Source organism: Schistocerca piceifrons, chromosome 1 (genome assembly GCF_021461385.2).
Source record: "Schistocerca piceifrons isolate TAMUIC-IGC-003096 chromosome 1, iqSchPice1.1, whole genome shotgun sequence".
Lineage (NCBI taxonomy): Eukaryota > Metazoa > Arthropoda > Insecta > Orthoptera > Acrididae > Schistocerca > Schistocerca piceifrons.
Genome location: NC_060138.1, coordinates 598248170 through 598268897, shown reverse-complemented (window position 1 = coordinate 598268897; position 20728 = coordinate 598248170). Strand labels below are relative to the sequence as shown.

General features: G+C 39.1%; 1 protein-coding gene across 1 annotated transcript in view; it reads right to left on the bottom strand.

Moving 5' to 3' along the window:
* Positions 1-20728, bottom strand: part of LOC124755559 (otoferlin-like) — a 461140-nt gene that overhangs the window by 164758 nt on the left and 275654 nt on the right. Inside the window, exon 22 of the mRNA XM_047249045.1 lies at positions 18417-18553. Within this exon, the coding sequence (XP_047105001.1) occupies positions 18417-18553 (137 nt within the window). The remainder of the gene's footprint in view (positions 1-18416; positions 18554-20728) is intronic.

Below are 20728 nucleotides of genomic sequence, written 5' to 3'. Positions count from 1 at the left end.
CTACAGTCATTTTAAGGGAAGATAAATTACTATCCAAAATTCATTCCATGGGCTGCCCACTTTTATCATCCATTAAACCAGCATCACAAGAAAGGTGTAAAGTTTGTGTGGTTGAAGAAGTGTCAGTTGACATTCCAGAAACTGAAGCAATAGCTCTGACTATGTTCAACCCCAGTAAGCCTTTGACTCTGGGCACTGACACATCTCAATATGGCATTGGTACCATGCTGTCTGATAGAATTCCTGATGACTTGGAGCAGTGTACTGCAGTTATTTCTAACAAGATCTTGTTGTCAGCAACGAGAAATTATTCTCAGGTTGAGAAAGAGGCAATTATGATCATATATTTAGTAAAGAAGTTCCATGTGCTCTTGTGTGGCACAAAGTTTCGCCACCATACAGACCATAGGTTACTCATCCTACTACTTGGTCCCTGGTCCAAGATCTATATCTACATCTACGTGACTACTCATCAGTTCAAACTTACGTGCCTGGCAGAGGGTTCATGGAACCACTTTCACACCACTTCTCTACCGTTCCACTCTCAAACAGAGAGCAGAAAAAAGAATACTAAAATATTTCCGCACGAGCTCTGATTTCTCTTATTTTATTACAATGATCACTTCTCTGTAAGTAGGTGTGCATCAACAGAATACTTTCACATTCATAGCAGACAACTGGTGATTACAATTTCATGAAATAATCTCACTACAATGGAAAACACGTTTGTTTTAATGAATGCCACCCCAACTCATGTTATCATATCCATGACACTCTCTCTCCTATTTTATGACAGTACAAAATGAGCTGCCCTTCTTCAAGTTTTTTGATGTCCTCCACTGATCCTACCTGTTAAGGATCCCACACCATACAACAGTACTCTAGCAGAAGATGGACAAATGTAATCATTTTAGTGGATTTGTTGCATCTTCTAATTGTTCTGCTGATAAAACACAGTCTTTGGTTCATCTTCCCTCTAATATTATCTATGTGATCATTTTATTTCAGTTGTTTGTAACTGTAATACCTAGTATTTGGTTGAATTGATAGCCTGTAGATTTGTGTGATTTACTATGTAAAAATTTTTAATGGGTTCCTTTTAGTATTCTTGTGGATAACCTCATACTTTTTGTTATTTAGGGCCAATTTTCACTTTTTGCACCATATAGATATCTTGTCTAAATCATTTTGTAATTGGTTTTAATCTTCTGATATGACTTTACTAGACAGTAAATGATAGCATCATCTGCAAACAGTCTTACAGGGCTGCTTGGATTGTCTCCTAAATCATTTATATAGATTCTTTGTGGAATGCCAGACATCACTTATGTTTACTTTTTACTCACTGACTTTCTGTCAGTTAATATGAATCATAACCTTTCTGATAGGAATTCATGAATCCAGTCACACATCTGAGATGATACTCCATAGGCACACAAGCCAATTAGGAGTCTCTTGTGAGGAATGGTAATCAAAAGCCTTCTTGAAATCTATGAGATTCACTGTCAACAGCAATCATTACCTCATGAGAATACAGATCTCATTGTGTTGCAGAAGAGCAATATTTTCTGAACATTTGTGGTCTATGTATCAATAGATCATTTCCTTCAAGGTAATCCATAATTTTGAAACATAGCATATCTTCCAAAATCCTAATGCAAATAGATGTCAGTGATATGTATCTGTAACTCAGCAGATTACTGCTACTTCTTTTCTTGAGCAATGGTGTGAGCTGTGCAACTTTCCAGTCGTCAGGTTCAGATCTTTCATTGAGTAAGCAGTTGTACATGATTGTTGAGTATGGAGCTATTATAGCAAAGTATTTTGAAAGGAACATAACTGGTGTATAATATGGACAGGATGACTTATCTTTATTAAGTGATTTGAGTTGCTTCACCACATCGACAATATCTGCTTCTAAGTTGCTCATGCTAGTACTGCTTATCATTCAAATTCTGTAACATTACTTCATCTTCTTTGATGAAGAAATATTCGAAATCATATTCAGCAACTCCATTTTAGTGCACTGTAACTGGTAACATTACCATCACTATTGTGAATTGAAGCTATTGCATCTTGTCACTGGTGTACTTATGTCTGACCAGAATCTCTTTGGATTTTCTGCCAGATTTTGAGACAGAGTTTGACTGGAAATTATTAAAAGCATCTCGCATTGAAGTCTCAACTAAATTTTGAGCTTCTGTAAAATTTTTCATATCTTGGAGACTTTGCGTTCTTTTAAATTTGGCATGTTTTTCTCATTGTTTCTGAAACATTGTTCTGTCCTGTTTTGCATATCACAGGGGTTATCTCTTATTAATTTATTTGGTACAAATCTCTCAATTGCTGTCAATACTATTTTTCTGAATTCAAGCCACATCTGGTCTATGTCTACACAGCTAGTTCAGAAGGAATGGAGACTATCAGTTAGAAGGTGTCAGGGGAATTTTTATCTGCTTTTTTAAATAGTTACATTTTACATTTATTCTTGGTAGGTTTTGGTGTTACATATTCACTCTTGCTATAATGAGCTTGTGACACTACTCTCTGTATCCATCATGAAGCTCCTTATATGCTAAGGATTATTTGTTGATAAGAAGTCAAGTATGTTTCTACAATCATTTACACTTTCAATGGGCTCCTGAACTAATTGCTCAAAATTATTTTTGGCGAAAGCATGTTGAGCCTTGGCAGCTCTAACCTTGGCATTATGACATTCCACTGGTGCCACTAAGACTTAAGATTGCCAATAATGATTCTATTGCATGTCACTAGCTATGGTCTTTCGGTTGATGTGTGTGTGTGGTGGGTTTGGTGGGGTATGGAGAGTAAGCTGGCTGAGGGGCACATGACTCGCAAGTTGTGACCGTTGGGGGCTCTGGCTGTCTGGCGCAGCTCTCGAGAAGTGGCATAAGGTTAAATTGCTCAGGGGCAAGCCTGGCTGGCTCACTTAAGAATCAGTAGTGGCAAGCAGACATTGTGTGCAACCTAGTCATCAGGTTCGCAGCTTACTCTGCAAACTTAAGGTTTACAGAACCTGTGTGGTTTGGAGGCAATAACACCCTGGCTGGAATGATCAAGTAGTGGATTATTCACACCTGAGTGGAGTTAAGTGTTGTTTTCTTATTCTGGGTACTTGATACTGTAAGGTCATGCCTGTGTTACACAGAATTGGACCTGCAATATTTACACATCTATTAGTGTTTGAGTGCATGACCATCATTCAGTGTTAGTGATAGGTTTCATGAAGGGAATAAATTGTGGCTAGATCTGTGTGGAAGGCAAGGTGGTATATGTGCATGTCTGTGTTATTGTACCAGAAGATGCTGATACGATTGCTTGTGAATACCAGTAATTTTTAAGGAACGTTAAGTTTAACCATCTTTTGCCATTAATTTTTTCTGGCCATTCTTGCGTGAAGCTTTATTTGTGCAGATTACTGTTCCTTTTCATGTGTGTTTGCAGGGCAGCTTTGGCACCAAATGACACATTCATGTTTCCTGGGCCCCAAGCAAAGGCATGTTTGTTTGTTGATGTGGTGGCACCCCCATCGTCGCACGGTGTCCTGGTTGACTGGCAGTCTGCTACCCCTTCCATTTGTGTAATGGTGGCTCAGCTTAAGTAAACTTGATCATTTCATGTATGTACAGCAGAGTGTCACCATTTATGTGGGAATCAGTAGTTGGATCTGTTTGGTGAATTTAAAAAGCTCAGAAGGTTAAAGCATATTTGCCAAGCCTGATGTTCTTCCTCATTATACCTCTGTAACTGTTCTTTTAAAGCTGGCACTCTTATTGCTACTTCTCAGCCCATTAAGTTTAAGACTTTTACTTATCAGCATAAATCGAACCTTACCTTGATCAACAGTCTTTAGCTACTAAACTTGCTGTGAAATTTGGTTGTTTGTTCCTTGTTGGGTGTGATACCCATCTGCTGTACTCTCAGTTTACTTTGAATTTTGGGCAATTGTATAGTTATTAAAGTTTTTGCTGGTATGCACCAGTTGAAGTACATTTCAATTGCACGTACTTTGACATATCTTGAATTTTGGGCAATTGTGCCATTATTAAAGATTGTGTCAAAGTTTCTTCTGGTGTGTACCAGTTGAAGTACATTTCAATTGCATGTACATCAACTTATCATGAATGTTGGGCAATTGTATATTTATTAAGGGTTGTTGTTAATGTTCAGTTGCAAAATACGGTTGGCCATTTGTGTTTAAAATTTATACCTTTGTAGTTGGTCTGTTTGAGGGACTGTGTATTTTATTGTTTAAGGGATTTTCATATTAAGGGTTATGCATGGTCAAGCAGCCTTCCAACAACTACAATCAGTGGAGTGTCTTGTGATCATTCCCATATTTGGATGAATGTTGTCTGATTGCATAACATTTACCCAAGGTTGCAATTTGTTAGTACATTTAACAGCTGTTATTGTAATTGATTTGGTTGGTAAGATTGTTTGTTGAACCTGTTTGCAGCCACGCCCAGTAGATGTGACTTTTCTTGTTTTGGGAACTCTGTACTTCTGATTTTCATACCCTTCTCTTAATGGTGCAATTGTTAAGTGTTTTTTTATGTATATTAATTTTTAGATTTGAGCCTGTTCAAGTTTTGGTAACAATTTTGATTCTTGTAATAAGTTTTAAATTGTGATGTTAACATTGTGTTAAGGTAATACAATGTATTATGCGAAACAAGAAATGACAAATATGTGGGTCCACCTTCCATGTTTTTCCCTTAAGGCTATCCCAAACCTAGTTTGAGGTATCCGTTGGTATAGGCAGGGTGTGGTTACGTTCTGGTTGGTGGGAGGAAGGGTTAGAGTTGTCTACCATTTGATGTCACTTGTTGTTTCTTGTGATTATTGTGGTAACATATTTCTCCTTTTCAAGGTACTGTACTCATATGTTGTTTCGTTGTTTTCAGGGAGCCATTACTTATCATGGATTCCAGAGGGTGTCCCAAAATTTTATATTTGAAAAAGGAGTATTTTCAGTATGAACTCCAAATATGTCAACTTCCAACCAAAGGTAGCATCCTGGAATCAGTGAACAGGTTGTGTGCAGCACTGAACAAGCCGATTAGAATTTCGGTGGACATCATTGGGGAGGTAGGTGCCTCTTTTCATAACATTTCAGATGGGTTAGATGACATAAGGCCAAATCTCTCCTTTCTGGAGGATAGCCAACTTGCAACTAGGCAGGCCACAGGGATTCAAGCATATGTAGTGCATTTAGGGAATCCCTTGTTGGATTTCAGTCATCTTATCTTAACCATAACGAGAAACTGAAGGGTCTTGGTTTATCCCCATTAGTTAAGCAGTTGAGTGACCAGGCAAGGGACTTACATTAGGGTAGGATTCATTAGTTTAGAAAGGAAGGATGATAAGTGTTCCAAGGCCCAAAGTGTAGGTAGTTCACCCTCTGATCACTTTGCTATGTTATGCAATCTGATTATGTGCTTTCTGTCCAGTATTTCCGAATTGTCTGTTAATAGTTTAAATCAAGTGGAGCAAATCTTGTGGCTGCTTGTGCGGTTTGGGTTTCATGCTGATGCTTTACACATACCACACCACATGATTCTATCCTTGCTTTATCCTTTAGCAAAAGGGACATTGGGTACTTTGGTCTTGGCAATCTTGAGACATCATGACTCTATAGGGCAGCTCAGGGCTCTTTTTATAGGCAGAATGTTGTAAGCAGGTAAGCGCAAACATCTTGGTCGAAAGTATTATTGGCAGGTATAGAGGTTCTTGGAGACTTTGGGTCTATATGTAGAGTGAGTGCCGATGGCCATACTAGCTCTCAATACATCCGTCACTGAGTCTGATAGCTTTTGTAACATATTAGAGGGCATGCACCCTGAGGATCAGTCACTTTTGGTACTTGCTTGCTGTCCCACCAAATTTGGTGAATTGCATGAATTAGTAGATTCTACTGAGGCTCTCACTTTTGCTGATGAGCAGTGTAGAGTAGGTATGGGTTCAGCACTGGTGATTTCAGTTTCCAGGGGTGACAAAGCCACTCTCAATTTGATTCACTTGCATGCAGGCATTTTGGCATGTACCACCATCTTGAGTGCGAGAGTCCAATTGCAAGGGCTCCTAGGTATAATGGCTGGCGCCATGGGGCGGAGAGGGTTTGTACTTGTCAGAGAAGGTCAACCACTTAGTGTGCAAGTATTCATGCTGTGACAAGATCATCCCTCCCTTATGTTTGAGCCCATGTCGGACAGAAACCTCTGTGCACATTATTTGACTCCGGTAGTTCTGTCTCGTTCCTTGACAATAAATTGTATTTGGAGTTCAGCCATTTGTGTAAATTATTCCCACATGCCCCTGCCCTCAGAGATGTCATGTGGCCAATGGGAAAGCGTTGCCTCTGATTGGGGAGGTGCGTGGCAGCTTGTCCATTTGCTATTTCTCTTGGCCGGTTACTCACCTGGTTGCAAAGGACCCAGTAGTTAATCTGTTAGTTGGATGCAATTTTATTCAAAGAACTGGACTGGTCATTGATTTTCCTAGTCGTGCCATCTTCTTTAAATTCTCACCAGGTGACAAGGTAGCCCTCTGTTCTTATTGCCGTCCAAGTGTGACTAATCTTATAAGTTGCAAGATGGGGGGAATTCGACGTGGCTCATCTTCAATCAGACCAGGCTGCATTTGGTTTTTTGGAGTTTCTTGATGTTTTATGTAATAAGTTAGGAGTAACTACTGCAATCGACCATGACAGAAGTCTCATTGATGATGTTCTGGTTCGGCAGTCACCATATTGACTTTCGCCCCCTAAAATGAAAATCTTGAAGCATAAGTTAACTAATATGTTGTAGGATGGGGTGATCAGGCCTTGTGCTTCTCCTTATGCTTTGCCCATTTTTCTTGCCCCAAGGCTCAAGGTCAGGACTATAGGATGGTTGTGGATTATAGGCTGCTGAATAAAAAGTTTGTTTTAGAGTCAGTCCCCTTGCCTGATCTTCACAACTGTTTTATGTGGTTCTCTGGGGATAAGTAGTTCACTGTGCTTGATTTAAATCAAGCCTATTATCAAATCCCTCTTACCAAAAAATCTAAGCACATCAAGGCCTTTTACACCAACTGGAACGTCTAGAGTTCAACAGGATGCCCTTTGGGTTGACCACTGGAGATGCTGCCCTCTCTTGTTTGTTGGATCGCATCTTGGTGGATTTGAAGTTCGTCTGTGTATTTAACTACCTCAATATGTGTCATTTAGAGCAGTTGATTTGTGGAGCACCTTTTCCATCTTGGACAAATGTTATCAAAGCTTCATAACACTGGGTTAACCATCAAGCCCTCTAAAATTACTCTTGTCAGGTGCCAGGTTTCTTTTTTGGGTTATCAGGCACCAAAGACAGAGCTCAAATAGTTGGTCAGGACATTTAAACTGAAACTAAAGAAATCAGTTTTGACAATATCCTGTCCACTTTTTTGGTGACTTACTGAGAAACTCCAGTAAATATGCAGGGTCTGGTTGAGGTACTACATGCCTGTCAGCCAAATGGTCTATTCAACCTATAGCATCAGCACCATGCACCCCTGACTTAATAGCCATGCCATGGCATTGGCAAGGTTCTGCCATTTAGGCACAAATATTCAGACAGACACCTGAGTGGGTGAAGGCAGCATGCTGGGATGTAAGGGCTGACAATGATATATATTTGCAGTTCAGCAACATCTGACCCCACCACACTAAACACATACTCTCTGTAAACTGAACAATGGACACCGCAAGTTAGACAAACAGGAGACAGTAAAGGTGGGAGGAACCAAACAGCCATCACTACAAGCACTAAATGGCACCTGAAGACATTCTCATCATCCATGCACCATTTACCATATAGTTTACACCCTTGCCTGGAGTAACTGTCCACTGAGCTGTTTGTTGGAGCGGGGAGGGGGAGAGAATCTGATGAAGGTGAAGTACCCCAATCCATCTTAGCCACAGCCATCAGAAGTTGCTCCTCCATCCCCTCTCCCCACCTCAGTCCAAGTCCTCAACAGTGCTTGACCACTGATCTTCAGCTGATAACCATCCCAAGTGTCACCCATGATGTGCAGGTGGAACTGCTGGCAGAGATCCCTGTTGCCTCTCGTCTCTTCACTTGGTGACTCCAGCACAAGCCTGGGTATTTTCGGGCTTGCATGCCCCTTAAAGAGGGTTAAGGGCAGAGAGATTTCTTATCTCCCCCAAACTTGTGTATATTAGACAAGGAGTCTTTTGTGGTTGAGAGTCAGAGTGAACTGCATGTCATCCATCAGTGGCATGGTATTTCATGTGTTGGGCAGTGCCGTGTGGACTCCAAAGTCAGTCACATGCTAGCATGAGCCTGGATTTTGTTTGATCAGCCTACACTTACCTTGCATAAGTGTTATGGATTCTTCAAGCTGTGATAATCTTACAGTTTCCATGTTAGCTTGACATCCAGTTTTTCCATAGGCATCACATGTTGTTGAAAAGAACACGCACATCTCAGGCATTTCTTCAGGAATGCTATCATCTTGTTACACGAGATGTAATATTAAGTTTATCACTAAGCTCATTCTGGCTACCCCACATTACTTTTGTCTTTCTTCAGTTTGCTTTCAGTCAACAGCATGCTCATTTCTTCCCCACTTTCACTGGGGATAGTAATGATATCAGCAAACCTTATCACTGATATTCTTTCACCCTTAATTTTAATCCCATTCTTAAACTTTTATTTCTATCATTGCTTCTCTGGTATAGTATAGATTGAACTGTGAGATGAAAGACTACATCCCTGTCTTACATCCTTTCTAACCCACACACTTCATTCTTGGTCTCCCATTCCTACTTTTCCCTCTTAGTTCTGGTACATATTTTATATTATCCATATTTTCCTATAGCTTAGACCTGTTTTCTTGAGAATTTTGAACATCTTGCGCCATCTTACATTGCTGAATACTTTCTAGCTTGACAATTCCTATAAATGTGTCTTGATTTTTCTTGTGTCTTGGTTCAATTATCAAGCACAGTGTCACAACTGCCTTTCTGGTACCATTTCCTTTCTGAAAGTCAAACTGATCATCACTGAAGACATCCTAAATTTTCCTTTCCACTTTTATGTGTACTATTCTCATCAGCAACTTGGCTGCTTGAGGTGCCATTTCTATCTTCAGGGTGGTGTGTATGATATTTTTCTGAAAGTCTGATAGTATGACTTCACACTCATAGATTCCACACACCAATTGGAAAGTGGTTTGTTTGCCACCTCCCCAAATGATATAAGCATTTCTGAAGAAATATCTATGTGTTCCATTTTATTTGATTGCAGGGCAGCAAAATCTCTGTTAAACTCTGACTCTAATACAGGCTTTTTTATGTTTTCCATACTGATTCTCATTAAATCTTCTATCACATCATAAGACAGTGTCTCCTCCTCATAGACACCTTCAAAATACTCTTCCCATTCTCCCCTCTGCACTTAAAGAGTGGAATTTCCATTACAATCATAATGTTGACACTCTTGCTTTAAAATTCACTGAATGCTTTTGTACCATACCATAACTTACCTACATGCTGAACCAGTCCTTCTGAAGACTTCATCTTTTCCAATTTTTTCACAATTTTCCCCACAGCTGTATCATCTTGGCTTCCCTCTACTTTGTGTTTATTTCATTCCTAAGTGGTGTATAATGCTGTACTCCTGTGTTACTAATTGTTTTAGTTACCCTTTGTGCTTTGATGATCATTGTTGCTTAAGTGCTTCATTGTTACCCGATATCAGTTTACATGGGTGCATCCGAAAAGTGCTCATGTCTCTTTGTTATCTAATATATTTTCACTATGAGTGAACCTTCTGAAGTATCTTTTTAAGTAGTTTCATGAAAATTCATTTAGTGTTGTTTTGTAAAAAGTGAAGCCACCCTCACAAGTTAAAAATGTGCAGTTATCACAATCAATTGTTGCATCACCTCCAGTGATGACCGTATGATTGAGGAGCATATGTAGCAGAGAGATGAGGTTGTCTGTCAAGTTTACTGGGGATGGAGCTAATGGTCAATAGAATGATCCAACTATAAGATTTTGCTCATCCTCGAAACTCACTCTTGCTCTTATGATCTCCCAGGCAGTTTCCAATTTCTGTCTCAGGGAACTTGACTTTCTTGTCTACTGTGACAAATACATAACCTCAGTCTTCCATTAGTCTATACTTCTGATACACATTTCAATTCATCCAAAAGATATCACTACTGTCAATTTCAGATTTTAGCTACCTTTCTGTGCATAGTTTTATGTGTTTATGAGTGCTCCAGATCCCTGCACTTTGTTGTGAATCAATCAATTTGCTGGAGTTACTTAGCAGAGAAAATGATACAAATGACACAGTATTCACCCTCTCCTAAAACAAAAGTAAGACTGTGCCAAAATCCACATGTAATGAGAAAGATGGCATATTCACCAAGAAAGCTGGATATTGTGCAGTTTCCCTGCAATCTGTTGGCTTGCTGTGAGCCAAAAATTCATGCACCAGTGAGAGACAGAGCAGCACAAAGTGACAGACTTATAAACTGTGACTTGAAGTTAACTGTCTGGCAGTGTCATTTCTCCTTCCAGTAATAAAGAGGCTAGAAAGCTTATCCAGTAAGGCATTTATTTGACACATGATGTTTTACATGCACGGTAACAGCACCCACCTTCTTATGCTTGTGACATATTTTCTAAGGTATGTCATATATTAATGAATTTTTCACTGGGCATTGGTACACAAGTGTGAAGTTCTATTCTCTGTTTCAGCAAACAAGGTAAGTGTCGTACAGAGTTTAAAATTTTGTGTATTGTCTGAACTCCTGCCTAAACTTTTAGATGGGAAATTTGTGTTTGTTGCAGAATGACTAGCTCATTCATTAATAGTTTATTGATCAGGCAGACATGTGTATTCACTTTTTTGTTCTAGTGTTCCCTGTACTGAAGATTGTTCTTATTTTGTTCCATTTTTTAAAAATGACCCAAAACCTATTATTAGTACCACACTTATCATCATGTATCAGTTTAGGTGTCAACACATTTACTGTGGCTGACATTCATAAATGTCAATGCAAGTCAGTGAGTCTATGTAGCAGGTGCTCATACCCATGCATATTCACAAGAGTAATATTCATTCTAGTTCTGCAGCTGTGAACTAGCAAAAAAATCTCAGAGTAGGGTTTTCTGCCAACAGTATCACTTTTTGTGCTTATCTGACTTTGACATATGTTGTTTGAAATGGTGACTAATTAGCTGATGCCTGGATCTTCCAATGTGAAAACTAGAAGGACGAATGAAAAATTTACTGACAAGAAGTTAAGGACTGTATTAGAAGATAATCATTATGAACTCAGAGATAACAAATCAGAAATGGTTGATTGGACTCTCGAGAATGCATAAACTTGGGGTAGTGTGGTAACATAACTCTCATGTATGTCTCATGACACTGCAGAGCAATGGGCAATGGTCGGGATGAAATCAGTCATGACCAGAACTCACTCTGACAAAACTAAATAGATCAAGCGAGAACTTGGCATAATGAACCACATGACACACAATAGCAACTACATATTTTGTCTTAAAAACAAAATTACACACAGAGCGCACTAGCAGTACACCAATGGATTTCTTTGGGCTACTGTTTATAAATAACACTATTCATTTTGTAGTTAAATATATTTCAGAGTGTAAATAAAAAGAATGAGTCATGGATTTCAGCTGCAAAACTGTAGTATAAAAGAAATGTGTATCTTCTTTGGAATTTCACTGCATATTGGCAGCACTGAAATTCTTCCAATTAAGAAAGATCCACTCACTAAAAAGAGAGGAATAGTAACAAGTATGAGTAGAGGCAAACATATGATAATCTTATGCTCAGTAAAGTTTCTTAAAAATCCACAGCCAGGACACCTGAAACCAGATGATCAATTTTATAAGTAACAACTATACTAAATTATTTTCACTACAGAATGTGTCAAGTGTATTACTCAGGATGAGACCTGTCTTTAAAAGAGTCAATGATTAAAAATTATTCCATTGCATCTTAGTTTTATGGTACAGCAGCCTTCTATTGGTACTATTTAAAAAACAGTCATAGGTTGCACAATGTTCTTTATTAATTCACAAACAATGTGTTTCACCTGGATAGGGCATCATCAGGTTAGCTGAAAATATAGGGGAAGATGATATTACAATAAATTCAAAGTAGTCCTATCCAGAACTATTGTAAAGAAAAATAAGCTTCAAAAACTGACCGAATAAAATTACAGAGGGACATGTAATGATACTCATCTTAAAAGATCAGAAATTTTATGCCATAAAGCATCCATCAAGAATACATAACACCAAATAAAATATACTAAAAGGCAACTTATACAGAAAAAATATCAAAAATTAATAAAATAAATTCACTGGGATCAGGCATGAGTAGTGAACAATATGTTTACCTCACAATGGCAACAGCAGCACAGAACAGGACCTCAGATGCAAACCATGAACACAGCCATACACAACAACAACCCAAGAGTCCCATCTGTACTCACATAGTTCATACATATGAATGACATGAGCTCATGCAAAACATTGGGCTAATAGTAATGACGGATGACATGCGGCATTGCCATTGGGTGTACAGTGTGATAACAGCAGGCATAAAATTCAAATGGTAATGGATAAATTAAGAAACAAATAAAAAAATAATAGAGCAAATGCGAATATATACAATGCAGTACATTCTAGATCAAAAGCTATGCACAGAGACATAGAAAACCCTTGTGCTCAAAAGTAGTGCAAATGAATAATGAAGTAAAATACATGTAGCAATAAAATAAAGATTAGATTTCAAATACATGGCTAAAAGGGAAGAATGCCATGAAGATAAAATACAGCTACATATGCATGACAAGTGACCAAGGCCCAGATAATAAAAAGCTAAAAGCTAACACATTATTTAAAAATGGGAAACATGCAATTATAGAAAAATTAAATTTTGCCTGACAACTGATTACTGAGTAACATATCCTTCTTGGCATATGAATGTTCAACACCTTCAATCTCTTCAAGTAGACTGAGCCTCTTTCCTTTGCGAACACGGTGCAGAGCCCTTAAGTTCCGAAGTATACATGTGGTCACTGGGTTTAAAACGCTCAGTGAAGGTGGAATTATGCTTAACGTGTCCTTTCTTAGTGAACATTTACTTTAGTACATTTTACTCAGTATCATCCCTTCTTGATGGTTGCTTTTTGGCAGAAAATTTCTAATTTTTTAATGTGAGTGACACTGCATTTCTCTATATAATTTTATTTGGTCAGTTTTTGAAGCTTGTTTTGCTTTTATAGTAGTCCAGAGTAGGACCAAACCGAATTTATTCGCTGTCCCCTTACATTTTCAGATATTGTGATTCAGTATTCAGTATTCAGTTTATTCACCATTGACCACTTACAGCGGAATAGGTCTGAACATTAAATATACAATTAACAACAACTTTACAGTAAAGATTTTACAATTTAATTCCTTTTCTTTTAGGAATATTCTTATATACTAATGTCAATGCTTATTTCAAAATATTCTGTTATCTTATGAAATGGGTGTTTGAGAAGCCAGTCATAAACCTTACGTTTGAAAATATTATTGGTCAGTGACCGAGCAGATGCTGGAAGTTTATTGAAGAGTTTTAAACTCATTATTTTGTGTGAGTTTGCAGTCTTTGTGAGTCTGTGTCTTGGTATGTCAAAGTCCAGTTTGCCTCTGGTGTTGTGGGGATGTATGTTCTCTCTGGTCTCGAACTCATTTAAGTTGCTTTTGACATAAAGCAGGGCTGTGTAGATGTATAGATTCACCACAGTTAATATCATGTGCTTGATAAAGAGGGGATGGCAGTGTTCCTTGGGCTTAGCTTTGCTTATTATTCTGATTACTTTTTTTTGAATTTTCAGAATTTCACTGACAAAGCAAGAATGTCCCCATAACAATTGCCGTAGGAAATGTGTGACTGAAAGACGCCAAAATATACCACCTTTAGATACTCATCAGTGACTATATCTGTCAGTCTCCAGATGAGATAACACACTCTTGCTATTCTCTTGCAGATATGGCTAATGTGTTCCTCCCAGTTTAATTTTGAGTCAATGTGGAATCCTAATAATTTTATTGATTTGCTTTCAACAGCTGTAGTTAAACCCAGAATTAGCTCTTGTGTTTTATCAGGATTACACACGAGTTCATTAGAAGAAAACCAATCCATTACTAGTTCTAGTTTTTCCTGTGTTGCCTGATGCAGTTCTGTTGTGTCATGGTGTGTATTGAGCAATGTTGTATCATCTGCATAACACACAACTGAATTTGCTCCTACATGGTAAGGTAAGTCATTAATTGCAATGATAAACAGAAAAGGACCTAGGACCGAGCCCTGAGGCACTCCAGTCCGAACTTCCTTCAGTGAGGAGCATATATTTTTAATTGATACATACTGTCTCCTGTCACTTAAGTATGATTCGATTACATCCAAAGATGGTTTGTGTATGCCATAAAATTCCAGTTTTGCAAGTAGGGTGTTAGATGGTATGCAGTCGAAGGCTTTGCTAAGATCGCACAGTACGACTGACACTAGATCCTTATTTTCGAATGCAGTTAACACCTGGTTAACAACTTCAGTGACAGCAGTAGTGGTGTTTTTACCATGCTGATATGCAAATTGTCTGTTGGAGAGGAGATCATGCTTATCAAAATAGTTATTTAGTTGACTGTACATTACATATTCAAAAACTTTAGAGAAAATTGGGACAATAGAAACTGGTCGATAGTTTTGGCGCAGATGCTTATCTCCCTTTTTAAAGACCGGTATTACTTTAGCAGTTTTGAGTGCATCTGGGAAAACTCCAGATTCTAAACACATATTAAAAATAAAAGAAAGAGGTTGACAGATAAGGTGTATTATTTTTTTCATTAGATAATTAGAAAACCAATAACAGTCCATGCTTTTGGAGTTGGTGAACCTTGCCACAGCTTTTACAATATCCTCTGGGGTGACAACATTCCAGTGGAAAGTATACATACTATGGGGCACAGCACAAAGATGATCTAGTGCACAAGTGCAATTTTGCTTGATTTTGTTTTTCAGCTCACTCACTGAGGTTAGGAAGTAATTATTTACTTCTTCTGGGACCAGCATTGCATCTTGTGTATGGGTTTGTGAATTATATTGGTTGATGATATCCCATGCTGCTTTACATTTGTTGGGAGCACTTTCAATGTAATGTTCACATGCTTGTTTTTTGGCCAAGGACAGTTTGTCTTTGTAGATTTTTTTACATTTTAGATAAGCTCTGTAAGAAGTATTATCTAGCTCAGGTCCTTGTTTACAAGAATTTTTATATATTCTGTACAGTCTGAGCATCTCCTCCCTAGTGAGAGCTAGCTCATCTGTATACCATTTTAGCTGTTTGTTTTTCTGTTTATGTTTAGGGCTACTTTTGATTAATGGTGAGCAGGAGTACCATAACTCTATGAGTATTTCCAGGAATTTGTTAAACACCATTTCACCAGCACCCTTTCCAGGTTGTGTGTTGTATACAAAGTCCCAGTTAACATAAGATATTCTGTCAATAAATAAATTAATATATTCATCTTTCTGCCCTCTTACCCATGTGGCATTAGACTTGATTCTGACTGATTTGTCTGATTTAGGCAACTGATCACAGGAGAACGTTAAAATCAATGGTTCATGATCAGCTAGGGCTCCACTGGCAAGTCTGACGTCGTACATATCTCTAGAAAAATTTACTATAATACACTCCTGGAAATTGAAATAAGAACACCGTGAATTCATTGTCCCAGGAAGGGGAACCTTTATTGACACATTCCTGGGGTCAGATACATCACATGATCACACTGACAGAACCACAGGCACATAGACACAGGCAACAGAGCATGCACAATGTCGGCACTAGTACAGTGTATATCCACCTTTCGCAGCAATGCAGGCTGCTATTCTCCCATGGAGACGATCGTAGAGATGCTGGATGTAGTCCTGTGGAACGGCTTGCCATGCCATTTCCACCTGGCGCCTCAGTTGGACCAGCGTTCGTGCTGGACGTGCAGACCGCGTGAGACGACGCTTCATCCAGTCCCAAACATGCTCAATGGGGGACAGATCCGGAGATCTTGCTGGCCAGGGTAGTTGACTTACACCTTCTAGAGCACGTTGGGTGGCACGGGATACATGCGGACGTGCATTGTCCTGTTGGAACAGCAAGTTCCCTTGCCGGTCTAGGAATGGTAGAACGATGGGTTCGATGACGGTTTGGATGTACCGTGCACTATTCAGTGTCCCCTCGACGATCACCAGTGGTGTACGGCCAGTGTAGGAGATCGCTCCCCACACCATGATGCCGGGTGTTGGCCCTGTGTGCCTTGGTCGTATGCAGTCCTGATTGTGGCGCTCATCTGCACGGCACCAAACACGCATACGACCATCATTGGCACCAAGGCAGAAGCGACTCTCATCGCTGAAGATGACACGTCTCCATTCGTCCCTCGATTCACGCCTGTCGCGACACCACTGGAGGCGGGCTGCACGATGTTGGGGCGTGAGCGGAAGATGGCCTAACGGTGTGCGGGACCGTAGCCCAGCTTCATGGAGACGGTTGCAAATGGTCCTCGCCGATACCCCAGGAGCAACAGTGTCCCTAATTTGCTGGGAAGTGGCGGTGCGGTCCCCTACGGCACTGCGTAGGATCCTACGGTCTTGGCGTGCATCCGTGCGTCGCTGCGGTCCGGTCCCAGGTCGACGAGCACGTGCACCTTCCGCCGACCACTGGCGACAACAACGATGTACTGTGGAGACCTCACGCCCCACGTGTTGAGCAATTCGGCGGTACGTCCACCCGGCCTCCCGCATGCCCACTATACGCCCTCGCTCAAAGTCCGTCAACTGCACATACGGTTCACGTCCACGCTGTCGCGGCATGTTACCAGTGTTAAAGACTGCGATGGAGCTCCGTATGCCACGGCAAACTGGCTGACACTGACGGCGGCGGTGCACAAATGCTGCGCAGCTAGCGCCATTCGACGACCAACACCGCGGTTCCTGGTGTGTCCGCTGTGCCGTGCATGTGATCATTGCTTGTACAGCCCTCTCGCAGTGTCCGGAGCAAGTATGGTGGGTCTGACACACCGGTGTCAATGTGTTCTTTTTTCCATTTCCAGGAGTGTATTATCTAAGCACGCCTTATCCCGTGTTGGTGTGTAATTTGTACATTGTAAATTTAGTGATCTTAAGATATTAAAAAACGTTCTAGTAACATGTTCATCACTGTTGGCCATTTCAATGTTGAAATCGCCACAGATAATTAGTTTTATGTTAGATTTTAGTATTTTCCTCATAAGCAGCTCAAATCTTTCGAAAAAGTATTTACATCTCCTCCTGGTGATGCCCTATCCAGGCAAAATGCATTATTTGTAACCTAATAAGGAACACTGTGCAACCTATGACTGTTTTTTAGATAGTCATTGACTCCCTGAAAGGGGAGATAGTGACTGGGACAATAGACTAATGAGCTAGCAGCATTATGGACATGTGATCTGATAAGGAAAGAATATAAGCAGAGCAGATATGAAAGGGAAAACATTCCACCAATGATATGGACAGCAAAAGAGGAAATCTAGTGACATAAGTGACTGACAAATGGCAGCTCATTATGGCCTAGTGCCTGGGAATGAGCATCTTGCAATGGGTGATGCTGGTCAGTTCGAGGATGATGAAACCATGAATATGAGTCAAGATCTTGGATGTCCATGCCTCATCACAAAATGTGGTGGTCAGATGCTTGTCCACTCTGTGAAGCAGGATACGTGGTAACCTGTGGCAAATCTGATGACAGGTGGCGCACGCACAAGTGTTTTGGAAAACACTATTCAGTGAATATTGTTGACCATGGTGCATCACAACAGATGAGCCTTACATGTTCCTATGGTGACTAAATAACACTGTGTGTTATGTTTGCATATGGGCCAGGATAACCAAGATTGGACCATAAGTCAATGGAAACATATCATCAAGTTGCATGAATCACGTTTCTTGTTACATAAGATCAATGGTTGTTCCCAGATACATTAACATCCAGGTGTACAGCTTCTGACAATATGCAACTTAAATGGCAAGCTACTGAAAGAAGCTCATATTGTCAAGGTCAAAATAAATGAGATAATAACAAAACACGAAAAATGTCTGAAGATATCAGTGCAATAATAATTTGTGACTACTGTATCTTGTTACTTAGGACCTCCATACATAACTCAAAAATCAATGAATGTACCATCCTGTAGTTATATATACTTGAGTGTCAAAATTTAGAAACTAGTCAAAACAAACTGATAGTGATGTAGTCCATGAAATATTTGTCTGTGATACTACCTGTATTTTGCGAGTGTAGGACGTATTCCTCTGGGCACAGGTAACATGGGACCTGTGTCTGAGTCTCCTAGAATCTCTGTTGCTTCTTTGGGTTCAGGGAGTTGTGGCAGTACAGATGGGTCGGTCATATTTCCCAGCTATTTATGAAACAGAATTCGAAAATGAACATTAGCTTGTATACAAAAATTTTAGGTAATCTTTACTGACACATGCAAAATTTGGAAGGGTGGTAACAAGGTAGCTCTCAGTACTGATAAATTAGAATTCTGGAGGTGGTTTCTTAGGCAGACTATTGCAAGATATTCAGCTCTGTTGCACTGTAACTCTAAAAAAAAGCATATGGTAATTAATGAAACATATGAGTGTGATGATGATGTGTGGTTTGTGGTGCACTCAACTGCGCGATCATTACACCCAACATATAAGTTTGTATGTGTGAAATTCAGAAGCAGATACATATTTTTCCACATTTTGATCTCAGCTGCAATTAATTTCAAGACGATAAAAATGAGTCCCACTTGGAGCACTAGAACACAGTACCCTCAAGTTATGAATCCAATAATTTGGCTACAATTAACTGAGATATAAATTCATGAGATAGTGCCTGAATATTTTGTATTATCAACATAGTTTAAATCAAATTTACACTTCTTTGGATAAAGTAAACTCACAGGAGCAGAGTAAATTTTAAGAACATAAAATTATGTTATAACTGGTAATAAGAGGGTGGAATGCTTGAAGGAAACAGGTACTGAATCAAATGATGGATACTGCTTTATATATAAGGTGTGAAAAAGATGTGTCAAATGTTTAGAGAGGTGGACATACGAACCAAAACAAGGAAAAAAGTCCAATAAACAAGAGCTCTAATATGTCTACCTTAACAGCTATGAGTACTTGTTCACATTCAATACTGTGAAACGTATCTCTTCTATTGCAAGCTCTTCCAATAAATATCGGCTCTAAAACGCATACTTTTTCATCTTCACTGCTGTGTAACGTACTTCTTCTACGGAACGAGAGCTCATAGCTCTTAAGTTATGCATTTTAGGGCCTATGTCAACCGAACATTTCTTTCTTGTTTTTGTCCATGCTAACTCCTCCCAAAACATGGAAAGCAAAGAGACTGCAACAGCAGAGATGTGTTTCACAATATCAAATATGAATAAGGGCTTATAGCTCTTAAAGTAAGCATTTTAGAGCCCATGTTTATTGGAATTTTGTTCCTTGTGTTGGTGGGTGCAACCACATCTCAAAATATCAGCATGGTTTTTTAAATTTAGATTTCTTAAAACATTATCTTAATACTTTCCTCCACGTTTTGTAAGTGTAGATATAACATTTTCCTAGTAAAAAATAAAGTTCTACTGTAACACTTCTTAAACTCTGCAGTTCTGAATTTTTTGGTCAGATGTACCGGTACAGATTACCAATGCATAGTGTCAGAAATCAAGCACTGTCTCTTCTGTTTGGTGAGTTGTAACCTTAATATTAAATTAATTAAATTCTACCAGAAATTTCCATTACCATAAGGAATTTAAATACTTAGGTGAGCTGATCACTGAAAAGTGTAACAAAAAGAAGGCTACAGAATCCAGTCTTCACAAGGTAGAAACTGCTTTACAGATTGGAAAGAATATTTGTAGCAGTAATTGCCTTTTCTGGAATTATGAAATCTAACACTACACAACAGTGATCACATTAGAAGCACTCTATGTATCAGAGCTATGGTCTGTCCAAAATGAATAACATAAAATTTTGTGAAAAATAAGTTGATCATATATCACCCAAAATCCAATGCTGAAATCTAAAGGAAAATCCTTAAGATTACCACTGCAAAGTGTATGTGAAGATTCCTGCTCATATGACACCTTGAAAAAATGGACCTTAACAGGTTAACAAATTCTTGAAAACAAGATTAATAATCTAACCAGTAAAAACAAACAGAAAAAGGCCTTAATGAATTAGGATCACCAAATTCATACGACTGAAATTCTGTAAGAATATTCACACATAGACAAGACTTTGAGGAAGAAGAGAGAAGGATCAAACAATAGAAATGGATAGGGCAACAGAAACACATTCACCCATATGTCACACACTCCTAATAGAAGCATATACAGCACTGAATGTGATGGCCAATATACTGGGCAAATATGGTGCTGTATTTCAAAGTGCTGCAAGGAACATATTAGGTGTGTATGTCTGCATTACACACAGATAAATCAATGAGGGCTGGGTGCAGTCTAAGTGAAGCACACAGATTTCAATATTTTGAAAAGGATGGTTGCTACTCACCATTAGCAGATATG